This window comes from Physella acuta, unplaced genomic scaffold (assembly GCF_028476545.2).
Source record: "Physella acuta isolate Inbredline_101_S28 unplaced genomic scaffold, ASM2847654v3 ptg000462l, whole genome shotgun sequence".
Lineage (NCBI taxonomy): Eukaryota > Metazoa > Mollusca > Gastropoda > Physidae > Physella > Physella acuta.
In genome coordinates, this window is record NW_026731981.1 from 107,709 (window position 1) to 130,891 (window position 23,183).

The 23,183-nt window shown below is 38.7% G+C and overlaps 1 protein-coding gene across 1 annotated transcript in view; it reads left to right on the forward strand.

Annotated features, from left to right (window-relative positions):
- The window catches only part of LOC131943573 (mucin-5AC-like), a 133,034-nt gene that overhangs the window by 98,934 nt on the left and 10,917 nt on the right, over nucleotides 1-23,183 (forward strand). The window contains exons 2-3 of the mRNA XM_059303776.1: nucleotides 12,201-12,360; nucleotides 18,574-18,742. Coding sequence (XP_059159759.1) covers nucleotides 12,201-12,360; nucleotides 18,574-18,742 — 329 coding nt within the window. The remainder of the gene's footprint in view (nucleotides 1-12,200; nucleotides 12,361-18,573; nucleotides 18,743-23,183) is intronic.

Consider the following 23,183-nt stretch of genomic DNA (forward strand, 5'->3'; position numbering starts at 1 on the left):
AGATGAGGATGACTTATCTCCCTGCTAATTGACAGAAACTCTTTCCCCTTTTTGCTTTCCCCTGGCTGGACGTCGTTTGTTGGATGGTGTTTGCTGGACGTGAGGTCTGGCATCACGTCCGGCATTTTCAGGTTGGTCATCGCCACCCCACCCCGACCATCCGATACAGCCCGTCCACCCCGGCAAACAACCCCCAACCCCCCCCCCCCCCACACACACACTCCTTTGGATTAACTACCAGGTTTTCTTCACCCCCCCCCCTTCAGCAACAGGACACACTATTAATTAGCTTAGTCCAATTAACCCCCGTAGAACCTAAACCATAACCTAACCCCACCCCCCCCCCCCACACACACACAACATACAGAAAACACCAACCCCAATCTCATAAAAACCTAAGCCACTCAACCCACGCAGAAAATACACACAACTGTCGTAAAATCCTAAACCTAACCCTCACAAAACACACACAAAACACACACCCCACTCTCATAAAAACCTAAACCTAAACCACACAACCAACGCAGAAAACACACAAAGCTCACTTAAAATCCTAACCCTAAACCTCACAAAACACACACTAAACACACAACCCACTCTCATAAAAACCTAAACCTAAACCACACAACCAACGCAGAAAACACACACATCTGTCGTAAAATCCTAAACCTAACCATCACAAAACACACAAAAAACACATCCAACTCTCATAAAATCTAAGCCTAAACCACACAACCAACGCAGAAAACACACACATCTGTCGTAAAATCCTAAACCTAACCATCACAAAACACACAAAAAACACATCCAACTCTCATAAAATCTAAGCCTAAACCACACAACCAACGCAGAAAACACACACATCTGTCGTAAAATCCTAAACCTAACCATCACAAAACACACAAAAAACACATCCAACTCTCATAAAATCTAAGCCTAAACCACACAACCAACGCAGAAAACACACACATCTGTCGTAAAATCCTAAACCTAACCATCACAAAACACACAAAAAACACATCCAACTCTCATAAAATCTAAGCCTAAACCACACAACCAACGCAGAAAACACACACATCTGTCGTAAAATCCTAAACCTAACCATCACAAAACACACAAAAAAACACATCCAACTCTCATAAAATCTAAGCCTAAACCACACAACCAACGCAGAAAACACACACATCTGTCGTAAAATCCTAAACCTAACCATCACAAAACACACAAAAAACACATCCAACTCTCATAAAATCTAAGCCTAAACCACACAACCAACGCAGAAAACACACATCTGTCGTAAAATCCTAAACCTAACCATCACAAAACACACAAAAAACACATCCAACTCTCATAAAATCTAAGCCTAAACCACACAACCAACGCAGAAAACACACACATCTGTCGTAAAATCCTAAACCTAACCATCACAAAACACACAAAAAACACATCCAACTCTCATAAAATCTAAGCCTAAACCACACAACCAACGCAGAAAACACACACATCTGTCGTAAAATCCTAAACCTAACCATCACAAAACACACAAAAAACACATCCAACTCTCATAAAATCTAAGCCTAAACCACACAACCAACGCAGAAAACACACACATCTGTCGTAAAATCCTAAACCTAACCATCACAAAACACACAAAAAAACACATCCAACTCTCATAAAATCTAAGCCTAAACCACACAACCAACGCAGAAAACACACACATCTGTCGTAAAATCCTAAACCTAACCATCACAAAACACACAAAAAACACATCCAACTCTCATAAAATCTAAGCCTAAACCACACAACCAACGCAGAAAACACACATCTGTCGTAAAATCCTAAACCTAACCATCACAAAACACACAAAAAACACATCCAACTCTCATAAAATCTAAGCCTAAACCACACAACCAACGCAGAAAACACACACATCTGTCGTAAAATCCTAAACCTAACCATCACAAAACACACAAAAAACACATCCAACTCTCATAAAATCTAAGCCTAAACCACACAACCAACGCAGAAAACACACACATCTGTCGTAAAATCCTAAACCTAACCATCACAAAACACACAAAAAACACATCCAACTCTCATAAAATCTAAGCCTAAACCACACAACCAACGCAGAAAACACACACATCTGTCGTAAAATCCTAAACCTAACCATCACAAAACACACAAAAAACACATCCAACTCTCATAAAATCTAAGCCTAAACCACACAACCAACGAAGAAAACACACACATCTGTCGTAAAATCCTAAACCTAACCATCACAAAACACACAAAAAACACATCCAACTCTCATAAAATCTAAGCCTAAACCACACAACCAACGCAGAAAACACACACATCTGTCGTAAAATCCTAAACCTAACCATCACAAAACACACAAAAAACACATCCAACTCTCATAAAATCTAAGCCTAAACCACACAACCAACGCAGAAAACACACACATCTGTCGTAAAATCCTAAACCTAACCATCACAAAACACACAAAAAACACATCCAACTCTCATAAAATCTAAGCCTAAACCACACAACCAACGCAGAAAACACACACATCTGTCGTAAAATCCTAAACCTAACCATCACAAAACACACAAAAAACACATCCAACTCTCATAAAATCTAAGCCTAAACCACACAACCAACGCAGAAAACACACACATCTGTCGTAAAATCCTAAACCTAACCATCACAAAACACACAAAAAACACATCCAACTCTCATAAAATCTAAGCCTAAACCACACAACCAACGCAGAAAACACACACATCTGTCGTAAAATCCTAAACCTAACCATCACAAAACACACAAAAAACACATCCAACTCTCATAAAATCTAAGCCTAAACCACACAACCAACGCAGAAAACACACACATCTGTCGTAAAATCCTAAACCTAACCATCACAAAACACACAAAAAACACATCCAACTCTCATAAAATCTAAGCCTAAACCACACAACCAACGCAGAAAACACACACATCTGTCGTAAAATCCTAAACCTAACCATCACAAAACACACAAAAAACACATCCAACTCTCATAAAATCTAAGCCTAAACCACACAACCAACGCAGAAAACACACACATCTGTCGTAAAATCCTAAACCTAACCATCACAAAACACACAAAAAACACATCCAACTCTCATAAAATCTAAGCCTAAACCACACAACCAACGCAGAAAACACACACATCTGTCGTAAAATCCTAAACCTAACCATCACAAAACACACAAAAAACACATCCAACTCTCATAAAATCTAAGCCTAAACCACACAACCAACGCAGAAAACACACACATCTGTCGTAAAATCCTAAACCTAACCATCACAAAACACACAAAAAACACATCCAACTCTCATAAAATCTAAGCCTAAACCACACAACCAACGCAGAAAACACACACATCTGTCGTAAAATCCTAAACCTAACCATCACAAAACACACAAAAAACACATCCAACTCTCATAAAATCTAAGCCTAAACCACACAACCAACGCAGAAAACACACACATCTGTCGTAAAATCCTAAACCTAACCATCACAAAACACACAAAAAACACATCCAACTCTCATAAAATCTAAGCCTAAACCACACAACCAACGCAGAAAACACACACATCTGTCGTAAAATCCTAAACCTAACCATCACAAAACACACAAAAAACACATCCAACTCTCATAAAATCTAAGCCTAAACCACACAACCAACGCAGAAAACACACACATCTGTCGTAAAATCCTAAACCTAACCATCACAAAACACACAAAAAACACATCCAACTCTCATAAAATCTAAGCCTAAACCACACAACCAACGCAGAAAACACACACATCTGTCGTAAAATCCTAAACCTAACCATCACAAAACACACAAAAAACACATCCAACTCTCATAAAATCTAAGCCTAAACCACACAACCAACGCAGAAAACACACACATCTGTCGTAAAATCCTAAACCTAACCATCACAAAACACACAAAAAACACACCCAACTCTCATAAAATCTAAGCCTAAACCACACAACCAACGCAGAAAACACACACATCTGTCGTAAAATCCTAAACCTAACCATCACAAAACACACAAAAAACACATCCAACTCTCATAAAATCTAAGCCTAAACCACACAACCAACGCAGAAAACACACACATCTGTCGTAAAATCCTAAACCTAACCATCACAAAACACACAAAAAACACACCCAACTCTCATAAAATCTAAGCCTAAACCATATACCATACCGTATAAAACACACTCAACCCACAAAAATACTCAAACCTAACCAGACAAAACACACACTCAACTCACAAAAAATACCCAAACCTAACCAGACAAAACACACACTCAACTCACAAAAAATACCCAAACCTAACCAGACAAAACACACACTCAACTCACAAAAAATACCCAAACCTAACCAGACAAAACACACACTCAACTCACAAAAAATACCCAAACCTAACCAGACAAAACACACACTCAACTCACAAAAAATACCCAAACCTAACCAGACAAAACACACACTCAACTCACAAAAAATACCCAAACCTAACCAGACAAAACACACACTCAACTCACAAAAATACTCAAACCTAACCAGACAAAACACACACTCAACTTACACAAATACCCAACCCTAACCCACACCAACCCCACACCCATCTTCCACTCATCAACACCAACTTATATGATTTATTTAAATATATCAACCTACATACACATAAACCTACAAACTGTAACATACTTCACTTGCTTATAAATCTACATGCATATAAACCTACAAACATATCAACAGATTTACCTCAATCACACCACCCTAGAAACCTACCAACCTGCAAACATAGTCACACATTACAATTACAATGACCCATACATCAATCTCTCTACAGCCTATCGTATGATCACGCCTATTAAAAGTTTAGAAACCTATCAACATCACAAACCTCTCGAAACTTTTAAACACTCGACAGCACGAACCCTACACCATTACAGTTTTACACAACGAAACCCCAATTATATAGACATCATCACAATTTTAGATAAACCGACTTAAACACTTTTAAACGTAAAGTAACCTCAATGGTTTTCTTTTTTTAATACCCCCTCCCCTCTCCTTTCCCATCTCGTCATTTAATTCCACCCCCTAAAGACCCCCGCCTATGTGTACCCTCTAATTAACGCTTCCATTTGGCTCAAACTTGCAACCGCCAAATCCTTTTATTTTTTTTATTTTTTCGAAGTTTTTTCCCTTTTTTTCTATTGGATATTTGTTCCCTTATTATGTTCTTCTGCCAACATCGATCCTTTGATTCTATTTGTGTTTGTTTTCGCAAAAACAAAACAAAAAATTCTGACAAAGGAACCAATTTTTTAGCAATAATACTTGACACTCATTTTAGGAATTTCACATGACGCAATTAATTTTAGGAATGCTTCATGAAATAGCCAATTTTAGGATGTCAACGCAGTCAGTTATTCATATACCAAATGACATGGCATATTTTACAGTACTTCTGACAAAAAAGTCCAAAAGCTTGGTAGTTTGATTAATTTGGGCTTCATTAGGTAGGTACTTACTAAATCCTCATAACTCCCTATGGAGCATAGGGCAGCAAAAAATCTAAAGGTAGGATAGGAAATAAACATATATTCTCGAAATTAGGCAGATAGGCTAAAATTAGGAAGGTAGGCTAGAAACTAGACAGGTGAGAATGGAAATTAGGAAAGTAGGCTAGAAATTAGGCAGATAGGCTAGAAATTATAAAGGCAGCCTAGAAATTAGGAAAGTAGCCTAGAAATTAGGCAGGCTAGAAATTAGTAAGGTAGGCTAGAAACCAAACAAGTGAGAATGGAAATTAGGTAGGTAGGCTAGAAATAAGGGAGGTAGGCTAGAAAATAAGCAGTTATGCTAGGAATTATGTAAGTACGCTAGAAATTAGGCAGGTAGAATGTAGACATGAAGGCTATAAATTTGGCACTGGCATAGATGTAGTACATTGAAATATAAATCATTCAGCTGTACCATTGTAAAGTAATTTAATGAAATTCAATTCATCCTACATTTCAAAGATAAAATAATGAAGAGATGTAGCTCATTGTAATAACATAACAAAAATAGTTTTCTGAACTCAATTAGGAGCAGATTAAAACGCGAGCTAAATATTTCCACAAACACACGGTGTTGTAAAACGGCAACAAAAGATGTCGCTGTTCTTCCCGGCAGTCCGCAAACAAAAAATCGAACGGTGTTGGCCTAGATTATTGTCAGCAGAAGATGCTTTGTTTCGGTTTTATTTTCTGCCAGCTTTTTAATTGTTTAAAATTTATTTTTAATGTTTTGTTGGGTTTTCCGCTTTTCTTTAGTTCGAATGTGAAAATTTGCGATAATTAGTGAAAAGCCGGTTTTAAAAAAAAGGAAACTAATGAGGGCTGGCTGTTTGTCTACACTGCTGAGGGATTTTCCGTTTTTCCTCTGTTTATTCTCTGCATTTGTCGAGTTTTTATTTTTAAATTATTATTGACATTATTCTGTTAGCTGAAATATAATTTTAACAAAATAATTACACGTAAGCCCCCAAAAATGGTGTTGTTAACTTTTCTTTGCGAAGATTTAAAAAAAATAGTACTTTTGCTTGTATATAAGAAGTAAATAAAAAAACAGGACTTTTGCGAATTAAAGCTCTTTTTAAATTACTAATTACAGTTAATAATAATTATGAGTCTGATCAATAAATCGTCAATGTGTATAAAGTTATTTCAATACAGAAATAGATAAATAGTGTAATTATTTATTGATGGTATTTTTACCATATAACGTGGGGTACTTTATTAGATAGAAAAAAAATAATCAGGATTAGCGTGGAACTGAACAAGGAATCCGTTTTAATGTGTTACATTTTATAATCACGGATATGCCGGCAACAATGATTGGTATCAGCCGGGGCAGTGTGGAACAAGGGCAGATAATGGTTACCCAGAGTAGCGGGCCTTTGTGTGCATTGTTCCCTTTTAGACAACATTATAGCCGTTCAGAGTTTAAGTAAGATTAGTTTACTATAGCGTCGTTGGTTACCCGTGTTGAGTATGTTGTTGTTCAGTTTGTTCTGCCTAGGTCACTAACATAACAATCGTGTTCTTTTTTATTTTAATTTTCCTTTATATATATATATATATATATATATATATATATATATATATATATATATATATATATATATATATATATATATATATATATATATATATATATATATATATATAATAACATTGCTACTTCTTCATAAAATATTCTCTTTCTTCTAAAACATCGCACCAAAATTTTAAGCTCCAAAGAAAACATTGAGTTTGAACGAAACAGTATTTTTTAAAAACAATAACAAGTTCTCCTTGCTAAATTGCGTTACTTAAATAAATCTTAATTTTTAAATTTAAAAAAAAATGTCAAAACATTTATAATTAAAGTCGACATAACCAATGTTTTCCCTCGTCCAGCTTATAAACCTCTTGAAAAAAAAATTCCCGAGTCAAAACTTTTTTTTTTTGTTCCCAAGGGGGGCAATCACCATCTTCTTCTATTAAATATCATGTATATCCCAACCCGCCGAGAAGTGGAGTTACTGCTCTTTGCTGACGACATACGCGACTCTTTAAGATAGCGGGTTGAAAGGGGAAATTAGAATCCTCGCCTGTGACTGGGGTTCTCTCCCTTGTGATTATATCAGCAGGAGATAAATAATAATTACTTCCCTTGAGTTTTTATTTCCCTTTTTTTATACTGCCGGTTGGAGAGAGAAAAATTGTGTACGGGACTTAAGGGGAATGGGGATCTTGAAAGGGGCGTGGGAAGGGGGAAGGTAGAGACAAAATACGTTATTTAATTGGATTGTTTAATTAGCGCCTTAAAAATAAAAAAAAAATAAAAAAAATAATTACCTTTTTATCAACAACAACAAATAAATTTGTATATGACGATGTACACTGGTCATGTAATTGAAAGATTGATTTCTGCGCTCTAACCCAAACTAGCTCAAAACTCGCTTTGAGCGAAAATCTCGTACATTGTTTTGTTATTTTTGTTTTATTTGTAGGCTAGTCAAACCAAACACCTTTGTCTAATGATTTTATCAAAGGTGTGTAGCTTCGTGTTAATAAAAAATTACATTTTTCTAAAATCTCCTATAATATTAAAAACAACTAGATATGAAGAAACAATAACCTAGCTTTCATGTTTTGACTAAATCTATCTAATGAACCTAGCTAGCCACGCTAAATTAAAAACTATAAACGCTAAATGTGAATCTCTTTGTCCACCCTGAATTAGAAACTTTTAATAAACTCTAATTTAGAACTAACATGCCCACGCTAAATTAGAAACGCTACATACACGAACCTTTATTTTAACTCTACATTAGAACCTTTATGTATAAACGCTATTTGTTAATATGTATTATGTATAGACGCTAAATGAGAACCTTTATTGTGTATAGACGCTAAATTAAAGGCCTTTGTATAAACGCTAAATCATATCAGCCATGTCCATGCTAAATTAGAACCTTTATATCAACGCTAAATTAGAACCTTTATATAAACGCTAAATTAGCACCTTTATATAAAGGCTAAATTAGAACCTTTATAAACGCTAAATTAGAACCTTTATAAACGATAAATTAGAACCTTTATAAACGCTAAATTAGAACTTTTATATATACGCTAAATAAGAACCTTTATATCAACGCTCAATTAGGACCTAAATAAATGCTAAAAGAGAGCCTCTACACCCCCTGCTAAATAATACAAAATTGTCATGTATTAAAATTCAACCAAGGTGAAGGCCGCTATTTTCGTCTTTGTAATTTACCTGACTTCTCTGTAATCCTTTCCTCCATCCCCCCTCCCCTCCCCCCCCCCCTCCCCCTTTTCCTGCACACCCTCGTTAGCCGGATAAAAATGAATAATGTGTCTATTTACTGTCTACCCCAGCCATTAAGCTGTTCATTCTTTTGATTCTCTGCACTTTTAAATCCAGTTTTTTTTTTAACCAGCTTTAGTTTTACAACCACCGTGACAGATTTTTAGTTTAAAGTTCGCTTTTAACCACCTTGCCAGTATAATGTTATTTAGATGCTAACCACCTTGCCAGATAGTGTTGTTTAGATCCTAACCACCTTGCCAGATAGTGTTGTTTAGATCCTAACCACCTTGCCAGATAATGTTTTTTAGATCCTAACCACCTTGCCAGATAATGTTGTTTAGATCCTAACCACCTTGCCAGATGGTGTTGTTTAGATCCTAACCACCTTGCCAGATGGTGTTGTTTAGATCCTAACCACCTTGTCAGATGGTGTTGTTTAGATCCTAACCACCTTGCCAGATGGTGTTGTTTAGATCCTAACCACCTTGCCAGATAGTGTTGTTTAGATCCTAACCACTTTGCCAGATAATGTTATTTAGATCCTAACCACCTTGCAAGATGGTGTTGTTTAGATCCTAACCACCTTGCCAGATTGTGTTGTTTAGATCCTAACCACCTTGCCAGATAATGTTGTTTAGATCCTAACCACCTTGCCAGATAATGTTGTTTAGATCCTAACCACCTTGCCAGATAATGTTGTTTAGATCCTAACCACCTTGCCAGATGGTGTTGTTTAGATCCTAACCACCTTGCCAGATGGTGTTGTTTAGATCCTAACCACCTTGTCAGATTGTGTTGTTTAGATCCTAACCACCTTGCCAGATAATGTTGTTTAGATCCTAACCACCTTGCCAGATAATGTTGTTTAGATCCTAACCACCTTGCCAGATAATGTTGTTTAGATCCTAACCACCTTGCCAGATGGTGTTGTTTAGATCCTAACCACCTTGCCAGATGGTGTTGTTTAGATCCTAACCACCTTGTCAGATGGTGTTGTTTAGATCCTAACCACCTTGCCAGATGGTGTTGTTTAGATCCTAACCACCTTGCCAGATAGTGTTGTTTAGATCCTAACCACTTTGCCAGATAATGTTATTTAGATCCTAACCACCTTGCAAGATGGTGTTGTTTAGATCCTAACCACCTTGCCAGATTGTGTTGTTTAGATCCTAACCACCTTGCCAGATAATGTTGTTTAGATCCTAACCACCTTGCCAGATAATGTTGTTTAGATCCTAACCACTTTGCCAGATAATGTTGTTTAGATCCTAACCACCTTGCCAGATAGTGTTGTTTAGATCCTAACCGTTTTGTCAGATGGTGTTGTTTAGATCCTAACCACCTTGCCAGATAGTGTTGTTTCTAATTTAGCTTGGCTAGCGAGGTTATTATTTAGCTGTTATAGTTTCTAATTTAGCGTGGCTAGCTAGATCTAATTTAGGCCGTTATAGGTTTTACTTTAGCTTAGCTAGCTAGGTTCTTATTTGGCGTTTTCTGAAAATCTCGATTTCGATTTTTTGCACGATTACAATACTTCCTCTATACTTCGTATGCGAGACAGTAATAAATAAGAATATTTTTACCCCTTATCTTGTTATTTTAGCATTCCTTAGCTAGTTACCTGTAAGTTTATAAAAACAGAAAATATTGCAACATATCACACTGATAGTTTATTTTAAAGAACATAAATTGTGTTAAATAACTTAATTTTATCGTAAAAACAGAAAGTATTTCACATTTTCTGAATTGTTTTTCCTGCAAAACGCGGCCTCATTGTTCTAACTAACCGATATTTTGTTTTTAATTTTTTTTTAAATCCCGTGTCGCAACAACCTTCACCGCAAAACCAGCCCGGGGGGTGGGGGGGGGGGGGGTAATTGTGATGGGCAGCTCCAGCAGTTCCTGATAGCCCTACAACAACTGTCAAGCGAGGGTTGGCTTTAAATTGGTTTCCAGCCACTTCAAGCGCCGTAAAGCGGTGAAGTTCTACAAGAAACGTTTACTGCGCAAAAAAAAAAAAAAAATATTTACAAAAGTTTATTTTGTCAGCAACCTAGGTGAAACAAAAATGGATGAAAGCTTCATCTCTGTTAAGGAACATGATGAGATTTAAGTAAAACTAGAAAAAAAGTTGTACCTTTGCGAACCAGGCGGTCCTTGGGATAGATGAAGTAGAGTTTTTATTTCAGTGACCTCGGCAAATGAAGGGTAGCGTAGACAGTTTTCCCTAACTTAAGCCAGGTACCGATCACAGCTGGGTGGACTCAAAATTTTCATTCGGGCCTGACCTCGAGATTCGAACTCGAGACTTTCGGGTTAGAAGTAATGTTCTTACGATTGAACCATACCGTCCCATTTTAAGTACAAGAAATCGGAGAAACGGTCATTTAGATGCGGCATAGGAGAAAGTTATATGAAGGGATTATGTGTATGTATTTTAAAGTGAACGATTATCTTTATTTTTAGCAGCTAACGCGTTTGTGTATTTGATATTTTGCATGCGCCCATTTGCTATTGTTTAGAACGATTTTGGGAACCTGAAATAGTGAATTACGTCATATCACCCGACTAGGTCTACGATCCATCTAAATAGCATCTGACTTTAACTGTACAAACCATTCAAACTCCAATGTACTTTTAAAAATATACCATCTGAATTAAAGTTTACAAATCTAAATTCCAATGTACGTTTTCAAAACAACCGGGTTGATTTATTTCTTCGTATACATTATCTAAAAACCACCTTTTAGTTTCTATGTCTCTAGTCAATCTAGTGCATAGTTCTTTAAGTGCACCTGTATAACAAATTTACAAAACACGTACACATTTCTCATTCTTTTATCCTGTTCGTGATATAGTTTATATAAGTAGAGTTTTAAAATTGAAAAACCACTTTTCTATGTCTGCCTTAATTCGTCAAATGCCACAATTTTCTTTAACTAAACACATGTTCTTGCTCTTAAGCTAATCTCTATACACATCTCCTTAGCATGTTTAGCCTTATATCACTTTTTCTCTAGACTATTGACGTGTATTTTTAACTCTGCATACCCAAGTGTAGCCACGTTAACTTTCTTTTAAGAAGCTAAAAAACAGTTTTTTTATACATATTATACAACATGCAGACCTTTTGCAGTTGTTAGATATGCACGACTTATAATTGCATGTGGGGGAAGAAAGTTAAAAAACAACGACTGTCTTAATGAGCAAGAAATATAATTAAAGTGCTTGATTAAAAAAATATTTTGTTGTTCCTTTCAGTCGGAAGTTCCTGCCAGAGAAGACCAGACACAAGCGCCAGACTCTCCAGGATATGACCAGACCTCTCAAGATGTGGCTGGTCAGTCACAGAGAGAACCCCTACCCATCCAAGCTGGACAAGCTGGAACTGGTCAAGATGAGTCGCATGTCCATGACACAGGTGGGTGTGTGGCGGTAGGGGGTGTATGGCACAGGTGGGTGTAGGGCACAGGTGGGTGTGTGGTGGTAGGGTGTATGACACAGGTGGGTGTGTGGCGTTAGGGGGTGTATGACACAGGTGGGTGTATGATACAGGTGGGTGTATGACACAGGTGGGTGTATGACACAGGTGGGTGTATGACACAGGTGGGTGTATGACACAGGTGGGCGTATGACACAGGTGGGCGTATGACACAGGTGGGTGTATGACAGGTGGGTGTATAACATGTGGGGGTGTATGACATGTGGGGGTGTTTGACATGTGGGGGTGTTTGACACGTGTGGGTATATGGCAGGTGGGTGTATGGTGGTAGGGGGTATGACAGGTGGGTGTATGACACAGGTGGGTGTATGACACAGGTGGGTGTATGACAGGTGGGTGTATAACATGTGGGGGTGTATGACATGTGGGGGTGTTTGACATGTGGGGGTGTTTGACACGTGTGGGTATATGGCAGGTGGGTGTATGGCGGTAGGGGGTACGACAGGTGGGTGTATGACAGGTGGGTGTATGGCAGTTGGGTGTATGGCGGTAGGGGGTACGACAGGTGGGTGTATGACACAGGTGGGTGTATGACACAGGTGGGTGTATGACACAGGTGGGTGTATGACACAGGTGGGTGTATTGTGGTAGGGGGTGTATAACAGGTGGGTGTATGGCAGTTGGGTGTATGGCGGTAGGGGGTACGACAGGTGGGTGTATGACACAGGTGGTTGTATGACACAGGTGGGTGTATAACATGTGGGGGTGTATGACACAGATGGGTGTATGACACAGGTGGTTGTATGACACAGGTGGTTGTATGACACAGGTGGTTGTATGACACAGGTGGTTGTATGACACAGGTGGGTGTATGACACAGGTGGGTGTATGACACAGGTGGGTGCATGACACAGGTGTGTGCATGACACAGGTGGGTGTATGACACAGGTGGGTGTATGACAGGTGGGTGTATAACAGGTGGGTGTATGACACAGGTGGGTGTATGACAGGTGGGTTTATGACAGGTGGGTGTATGACACAGGTGGGTGTATGACAGGTGGGTGTATGACACAGGTGGGTGTATGACACAGGTGGGTGTATGACACGTCTTTTATCCACCTCACGTGTGTGTAATGAATCTCTACCCACATAGATCCTCTTTTTTTTAAATTTTTACTACCCAATTCTCTCCAATCTCTCTGCAAACTACACTACATTTTTTAAGTTACTAGAGAAGTCATGAGGTATTTATGAATACGACCTGGAGTCGTGTCCTCTAACCCCCCCCCTTTACACACACACACACACACACACACACTCCCCAGACTGTCACACACATCCATCACAGCTTCCACGCACCACCCTATTCCTTCTTCTCGTCTGAACCACATCCTAACATAAAAACTGTTTTCCGTCCCCAATTTGTTTTTCTCTTGCCGTATCTTTATTGTAAATAAAGTCACATTCATGGTTATCCTACATAAAAAAAACTTTATCTTGAGTCGATACATTTTCAAAAAATCAAACTCGGTTTGGTTATTTTCATAACGTCATTCCTCCCCAACTCTTCCCAGTGTAAATTTGTGTTTGGGTCCCATTATGGTGTGCGTCGGTCAGAAATGGGAAGCAATCGATTTCGGTGTTTAGACTACATTAGTAACCATTACTACCGACAGCCAGTGTAAACATAATCTTAGAAACGGCATTTGTAGGGTTTGCCGTTGGTTACTCCACTTTTCGGTACTGATTTTTAATTATGATTTCCAATGTTTATCTAGGAAATGAATTTTCTCTGTATCAAAAAAAATGGAAACACAAAACTAGATGGAATTATTTTAACCTAATTAGGAATGAATAAAAAATAACATTGGCTTTATGTAAAAAAGTTGTTAAAAATTATATTTGATGTATTGCATTTATGTATGAAATAAAAAAAAATGAACGAAATTTGATCGTAACAAATACATGAAACAATTGTATTGTATGAAGTTTGTTCATAAAAGATGACTGGTTTATTCTTTTATGATTAAAATACCAAGTTTAAAGATTGATTATTATTCTAATGCCAAGTTACAGATCCAATGTAGTTTTCGTGTGAAGCACATAAATGTCAAGCATTATTGTAATGTCGCTTCCAGTATGAATGGAATGTTGTTTTTTTTTAATTTAATTTACTTGTAGAGCGTCACATTTAAAGATAGAGCTTCACTGGACTGTAATATAATTTAAATGTAGCATTTAACTTACTCTAAAAGACTGAGACAGTACTCGCGTAAACATATAGTGGACCAGAGTGTATCGAAAAGAAAATAATTGGTGTTTTGGTTTCCTTGTTGCTCCAATCAACATGCTTTCGACATTTTGTCCTGTATCGACATTATGTCATATCAACATTTTGTCCTATATCGACATTTTGTCCTGTATCGACATTTTGTCCTATATCGACATTTTGTCCTGTATCGACATTTTGTCTTAAATCGACATTTTGTCCTATATCGACATTTTGTCCTATATCGACATTTTGTCCTGTATCGACATTTTGTCCTATATCGACATTTTGTCCTGTATCGACATTTTGTCCTATACCGACATTTTGTCTTTTATCGACATTTTGTCTTAAATCGACATTTTGTCCTATATCGACATTTTGTCCTATATCGACATTTTGTCCTATATCGACATTTTGTCCTATACCGACATTTTGTCCTATATTGGATATTTGGAAATCCTTAAAGGTTTAGTTCCGCTGGGGTGATACAGACTTGCTCAGGTTTTAGTTACGTTAGAGTTACGCTGACAGTTTAGGATTAGTCTGACTAAGCCGACTCTTAGTCTGATGCGTTTTTAGGTGACAGAAGTCAAGGGTTAATGACTTGTGACTGAGACCACAAAGTCAAGATTTAATGGGTTGTGAAGCTGAAGTCATGACTTAACGAGTCGTGATTGAAATTGTAATCTCGTTAAATCGCGCAGGAATCGATATGCGACTCTGTACCACAGATCTCGCATACAGTAAAACATCACTATTTCTCTAGACGTTTGACTTGTTTTAGACACTTCTCTTTTGAAGCTAGGCCACTCCATTCCACTTTTGACAGACTCAGAGGCGTAGCGACCCCTCCCGGCGCCCGGGAACAAACTTTCAATTTGGCGCCCACCCCCATATATTTTTTTTATATTTATAGTTCAAAATAGCAGCTAAAATTAGCTTATTTTGGCGCCCATTGGGTCGGCGCCCGGGGACATATGAACCCCCCCCCCCCCCCCCCGCTACACCTCTGCCCCATTCATTCCTCTTGTGCATGACATTGTCCCAGAATGTTTTATCTTCAAACGCCGTCACACTTTCCCCTTTGAGTGCATGAGCTCCTGACTTACCCTTAGACCTAGTTCAACGTGAAAGCATGTCCGCTACCCACTTAACGCAAGAGATAAATTCTTAACGCTTTTACTATCTTCTTTTTTAAAAAAAAAACATGTAATTATCTAATTCTATTTAAGTCTTGATAAAAGAAACGACGGAAAAATGTTCCGAACGTCACAAAAATGTGTCTTATCTTTGTTTGCTGTAAGATTAATTTTTTAGAATTGGTGTACAGACTTACTCCTGAAGGGTTGTCTTAATAAACCGGTGTGTACATCTTTTGTGTCTCTGTGTACGTGTGTGACGTGTACACAATTTTATCATCTCGTGTTTGTTCAAGATTTGTTCGTCGCAAGGAAATTCCTATGAGGTGAATCAGCAACTGGACTAGAATCGAGATTGTATTGTCTGTTTTGTGTTTTATAACTGACTGATTTATCTCATTGGAGCATTGGTTCTGACCCTAATTCCTGTCCGTACATAAGTCTGACAAAGGGTTCGACCATTATTCCTGTCTGTTCATAAATCTGACAAAGGGTTCGACATTTATTCCTGTCCGTACATAAGTATGACGAAGGGTTCGACCATTATTCCTGTTCGAACATAAGTATCACGAAGTGTTCGACCTTTATTCCTGTTCGTACATAAGTATGACGAAGGGTTCGACCATTATTCCTATCTGTTCATAAATCTGACAAAGGGTTCGACCGTTATTCATGTCCGTACATAAGTCTGACGAAGGGTTCGACCATTATTCCTGTCTGTTCATAAATCTGACAAAGAGTTCGACCATTATTCCTGTCTGTTCATAAATCTGACAAAGGGTTCGACCATTATTCCTGTCCCCGAATACTTGACATTATATAACAATAGTCGAATACTTGACATTATATAACAAGGTCGATTACCTGAAAACTGGAATGCTGAAATACGACTTTTTAAAACAAGGACATAATTGACATGTTCACAGGTTTAATTGTATTTTTTTAAACGAATTTGAGCCTCATAATTTAACTTAAACAATGTTGTGCCTGCTTCAGTGTTTAAAGATGTTTTAAAATAAAAACGGTGCAATGTTGCAAGCTGTTTTATAGCTGGAGTTACTCTGACTTGGAACAAAATATTGAAATAGCGAGCACTTGGACGCTGTAATTCTAGTCATTACCAATAACAGGCAAACATGACAAGGCATTACTGGGGGTACCAGTACTTAATGCCACATCAGGGTTTCCTGTGGGGGATTACCCAGTACGTGCCGGAGACTTGAGATCGATGATCGATCCCGATAATTAATTGATCAGCGATGGAACAAACATTGATTGCTTGAATACGATACGCTCTGACTGTGGGGGTCATTGCACGGCGCCACTAAGACAAAATGTTTTCGGTGCGTTTCGGTGTAATAAAATAGTTTTGTTTTTTTATGTGTTGAGGGTTTTTTTGCTCGCTCGATACATACATTTACCGGCTAGCAAATTTGGCGCGGAATTTGATTTGGGTGCGGCGTCATTAGTGTTCGCGCGCCGCTGGGGGATTTGTCTAATTCTTGTGCAAGCAATTAGCACGAGTGAGTAGTTATCCGGTCCCCACATGCGGGACTTGGGGTGGGGCGGGGGTAGTGTATTGTTAATGTATTGATCACATCGTTTTGTTTTACTACTCACTGCGTATTGTTTGCGGTATTGTACTCGGCTTAACATGTGAGCTATTGTGTTCAATGAATCGTAGCGGAAACTTATTGCTGCCTTTAACAGAAAGTATTTAAAAATTATCTGAGAGAAGTACAAAAATCAATATTTTTCTTATCAAGCATAGTTAATTTGTTTAAAGCTTAACGTTATTTGTATTTTAGAGAAACATCTTTCGTATAGTTCACGCTCCTCTAAACTCGGTAGCAAATTGTTCAACTTTTTTCACAAAACTGGATAGGCGCAATGACATCTTTCTTTAGTTTAAATTACATCTAACCTAATTCAAAAGGACATCTTTTCTTTTGTCAAAAACACATCTTTTCTGTTTGTCAAAAGTACATTTTTGCATAAAACACATCAAGGAATTCTTTCCCGAGCTTCTCAAGCACATATGTTTATGTCACAAACATATCTTTCTCAAACTCCACATGCAAATCTTCCTTCAAGCACATCTTACATTAAGTCAACACCACTTTCGAGAAAATATTACCTAAAGCCAAAAGCACTTTCCTTAACGTATTAAGCACATCTTCCTTAAAGTCTCAAATACATCAATTTTTAAGTCACAAAAGTATATTTTCCAAACATCCTAACAGTTTACCTACCTCTTCACTAACCCGATCCTGACCCTAACCTTTACCTACCTCTTCTCTAACCGACACTGACCTTACTCACCTCTAACCCGACTCTGACCTTTACTCTTCCCTAACCCGACCCCGACCCTGACCTTTACTCTTCTCTAACCCGACCCTGACCCTGACCTTTACTCACATCTAACCTGACCCTGACCTTTACTCTTCTCTAACCCGACCCTGACCTTCACTCTTCTCTTACCCGACCCCTGACCTTAACTCTTCCCTAACCCGACCCCGACCCTGACCTTTACTCTTCTCTAACCCGACCCTGACCCAGACCTTTACTCTTCTCTAACCCGACCCTGACCCTGACCTTTACTCTTCTCTAACCCGACCCTGACCCTGACCTTTACTCTTCTCTAACCCGACCCTGACCTTTACCCTACCTCTTTTCTAACCCGACCCTGACCTTTACTCACCTCTAACCCGACACTGACCCTGACCTTTACTCACCTCTAACCCGACCCCCTGATCCTGACCTTTACCTACCTGTGTTCCCCAGGTCAGCAACTGGTTCGCCAACGCCAGACGCCGGCTGAAGAACACGGTCAAGGGCGACAACGTCACGTGGGCGACCCGCATCAAGAGCTACAACAAGTACGCCGAGGGTAACGCTGAGTTGCTGAGTATACCGTCCGACATAGAGTCGTGGGACTCGGAGGACGAGATGTGTGAGTAGCACACTGTGTTACCTGTGTGTACATGTGTTGTGTCAATGTGTACGATATTTTCTTGTGTCACGTGTGTGTACATTTTGTTGTGTCATGTGTGTGTTCATGTTCTATCACGTTTGTGTTCATGTTGTGCCACGTGTGTACATTTTGTTGTGTCACGTTTGTGTTCATGTTGTGTCATGTATGTGTTCATGTTATGTCATGTGTGTGTTCATGTTATTGTTCACGTATGTGTTCATGTTGTGTCATGTATGTGTTCATGTTATTGTTCACGTATGTGTTCATGTTGTGTCATGTGTGTGTACATTTTGTTGTGTCACGTTTGTGTTCATGTTGTGTCACGTTTGTGTTCATGTTGTGTCACGTGTGTGTACATGTGTTGTGTCACGTGTGTGTTCATGTTGTGTCACGTTTGTGTTCATGTTGTGTCACGTTTGTGTTCATGTTGTGTCACGTTTGTGTTCATGTTGTGTCACGTTTGTGTTCATGTTGTGTCACGTTTGTGTTCATGTTGTGTCACGTATGTGTTCATGTTGTGTCATGTGTGTGTTCATGTTGTTGTTCACGTATGTGTTCATGTTGTGTCATGTGTGTGTTCATGTTGTTGTTCACGTATGTGTTCATGTTGTGTCATGTGTGTGTTCATGTTGTTGTTCACGTATGTGTTCATGTTGTGTCATGTGTGTGTACATTTTGTTGTGTCACGTTTGTGTTCATGTTGTGTCACGTATGTGTTCATGTTGTGTCATGTGTGTGTTCATGTTGTTGTTCACGTATGTGTTCATGTTGTGTCATGTATGTGTTCATGTTGCGTCACGTTTGTGTTCATGTTGTGTCACGTTTGTGTTCATGTTGTGTCACGTTTGTGTTCATGTTGTGTCACGTTTGTGTTCATGTTGTGTCACGTTTGTGTACATGTTGCGTCGCGTGTGTGTAATCGACGGTATAGATGACAAATGCAGTATGTCCACTTTTTGTGAAATAGATGTACATTTCTACTTAAATTGTCAATAATACAAGCTACAAAAACACTCACGTACAATGTCAGAAAAGTAGAATGCAAATATTTTATGAATGTTTAAACATAATATTTTTCACTATTTTAATTTATTTTTCACTATTTTAATTTCTGAATGAGATTTTTTAAAGTCATTTTTCTCGAGATTATGTTTTTTGGGCATACCGCATTTGTACTCTATACACTCATAATATAAGTTGTGAAACTTGGGGGTTAACAAACGGTATAGGATTTTAAGACTGGGAAGGGTGGTATCTATTCTAGGCTTAGTGCCCTCGTTTATAACCGCTTGATTGATTTCTGGCACCAAGAAGCTAAGTGTTGAAACATGAGCATGATGCTTGGATAATCAGGGCATGAATTTTAGGGCAATTACATGGTCAAGGGACGGAGTGGTCTAGCGGTAGAGAGCTGGACTGCTAGCCCGTTAGTCTCGAGTTCGAATCCGGGTTCAAGTCAGTAGACCGTCCCTGAGTCCACCCAACTCACGTTAGGGAAAGTAAAGGCGGCTGGGCATAGTGCTGACCACACAGACACAAGTGAACTCTACTTCACTTGCCCCATAGGCCGTCAGGTTTGAAAGGGAAACTGTACTATACTTACATGGTCAAGGTATATTAGAGTATTAGATGGGCATGGTAATCAGGGCATGTTAATCAGGGCATGATTTCTGGACATATTATAGATACATTGCACATCAGGACACTCGACGGACACACACGTCAGTACATTAGACGGACACGTACGCCAGTGCATGAGTCCTGACTATGTTGCTTGTCGCGCCGCACACCATCAACTACTAATCACTTACTGCTGAAGACTGCCTTTGGTTGTGGGCATTGAACTGTGTCTGTGTTGGTGGCGGGGAAAACCCGATACCCCAGGGGAGACCGATCCCGGGGGTGGAAGAGTTTGTTATAGTAACCTTTGTTGGTGTCTCGATGCATTTAGAGTGGGTCAGTACTCATCTCTAATTACACGTGCACACTACCCAGCACGGACTAGTGTCTTTTTGTGCATCAAATAGATTCTATAGAAGCCAATGCTAGCTTTTATTGTTTTTTTCTATAAGTTTAGATGAATCGTTACCTCTGCTATATTAATCGTCACGTCTGTTATATGAACCGTTACGTCTGTTATATGAACCGTTACGTCTGTTATAAGAACCGTTACGTCTGTTATATGAATCGTTACGTCTGCTATATGAACCGTTACGTCTGCTATAGAGTTGGTAAGTAGGCCACCAACCAGTTCTACGGCTCAATAAAACCTGCATGAGCCATAGAACTGGTTGGTGACCTACTTACCAGCCCTATATGAACCGTCACGTCTTAAATGAAACTTTCTATTTTTTTTTTACATTTTAATCTTCTACTAACCCAAATTTAAAAAAAAAAACTGTATCTGACATTGTTTTAAAGTATTTTTCCTGTATAATAATTCCCCAACATACGTAGAGTGCCGTTACTTTTTTTCCTTACTACTTTTTTAAAATCGCCGGCAGTGTAACATTTCCGGCAGCCTTAGCCGGCAGTATAACATGTCCGGCAGCCTCAGCCGGCAGTATAACACATCCGCCAGCCGAAGACGTTGATATTTTCCCTCCACTCACATCCGGTCTTGCTAAAATTACTTTCCCACTCAGACTTTAGCGCTACTGATAGGAATCAGATCCGGGCCTAGTCCAGATTTTCGCGGCACCGGAATTTTTTTTTATAGTCGATATCACTTGCTTTCCGTACATCCGCCTTATCGGTTTCCAATGTTGGTGGTGGGGGAGGGAGAGGGGATTTAATTTTTTTTTTCTTGAAAATGTCCAGAGTACATGCAAGCTGGACCGTGTTTCTCAATAGAATGGGGTGGGGGGGGTCGTGAAATAAATCTGGAGGATCTGCGCAGCCCCCTGAAATGGAACCGAATAGGGATAAAAGGATTAGCAGATACAGCTTCTCGGGATTGCAGGCTTTTAAATAGTTTAGAGGGGTCGCCTGGCACGCGTGAGTGGGGGTTTAGAGACTGGAACTACAAGTTCCATTTCGGTGTTTTTAGGTTGTTGTTTTTTTTAATAGTAACTGTGGACTAGACTTGGTAATGCTTTATCAGATCGCTAAGTATAGTAATAATGAATAACGTAAAAGTTCCGCGTTGGTCTGATACAATAGAATCTATGGCTGTGCCCTGCTGTTTGGGACCGCTAGGTATCGTAGTAAGTTCATTTCGGTGTTCGGTATTTTTTTTTTTGGGTAACTGTGGATCTAGCTAGGCCAGGCATTGTAACAAGGAGTAACGTAACAGTTTGATTTCGGTGGGTTTTTTTAAATGTTTACCTTGTACTAAGCTGGACCATGCTATATCAGATCGTTTAGTATCGTAAAAAGGAATAACATAAAGTTCGAATTAGTTGTTAGGTATTTTTTAATTGGTTAGTTTTGGCTAATCTGGGTCATTTTATATCAAATTTAAAGTTATCGTAATTCATCATTTTTTTTTTTTTCGTACCCAATATATATAGAGTCTGCCATGTATCGTAATTAAGAATAATCTAACAGTTGAATTTCGTTGTTTTGAATTTTTTAAGGGTAACAAATTTGATCGGATTAATGACACAAAATATAAATACCCGAACTGTTCATAGTAGCCTACATGACATGTAATTATCAACATTGTTATTAAATCATTGTTTTTGTAATTAACATTAATACAGAAATTTGAAGGTTGAGAGGATGGAAGGATGGGCCCACGGGTGTGTGGGTGGGTTGATGGATAGATTGATAGATGGAGGGACAGAAGTATGTTTGATTGGTTAGTTGGATTGATGGTTGGAGATGGTGTGGTCTTTTGCCTCACCAAAACCACACCCCTCGCCCATCTAGTCACCTCACCCCGCCCCTCCGCATTACACAGTACCATCAACGTTTACTTTCTTCTTATCATCATTACTTCTGTCGTCAAAACTCGCTCGCTTTGGGTTATTTATGTTTTTTTTTTTAATGTTGCCTTCTACCACAATATAAGTAGAGCTGTGCTATTGAATTACAAACAACATCCAAGCAGCTCACTTTGTTCATATCCATCTGGGGATCAACAGTAACCATTGAATTATAGCTGCAGCCAGAGTATCAGCGTAGGTCTGCAAAAATATGATCTATAGCTGCAGCCAGAGTATCAGCGTAGGTCTGCAAAAATATGATCTATAGCTGCAGCCAGTGTATCAGCGTAGGTTTGCAAAAATATGATCTATAGCTGCAGCCAGTGTATCAGCGTTGGTCTGCAAAAATATGATCTATAGCTGCAGCCATATCAATCTTGGTCTGCTACAATAAAATGTATGGCTGCAGCCAGTGTTTGACCGTTGGTCTGCTACAATATAATCTATGGCTGTAGCCAATGTTTTAGCGTTGGTCTGATACAATAGAATCT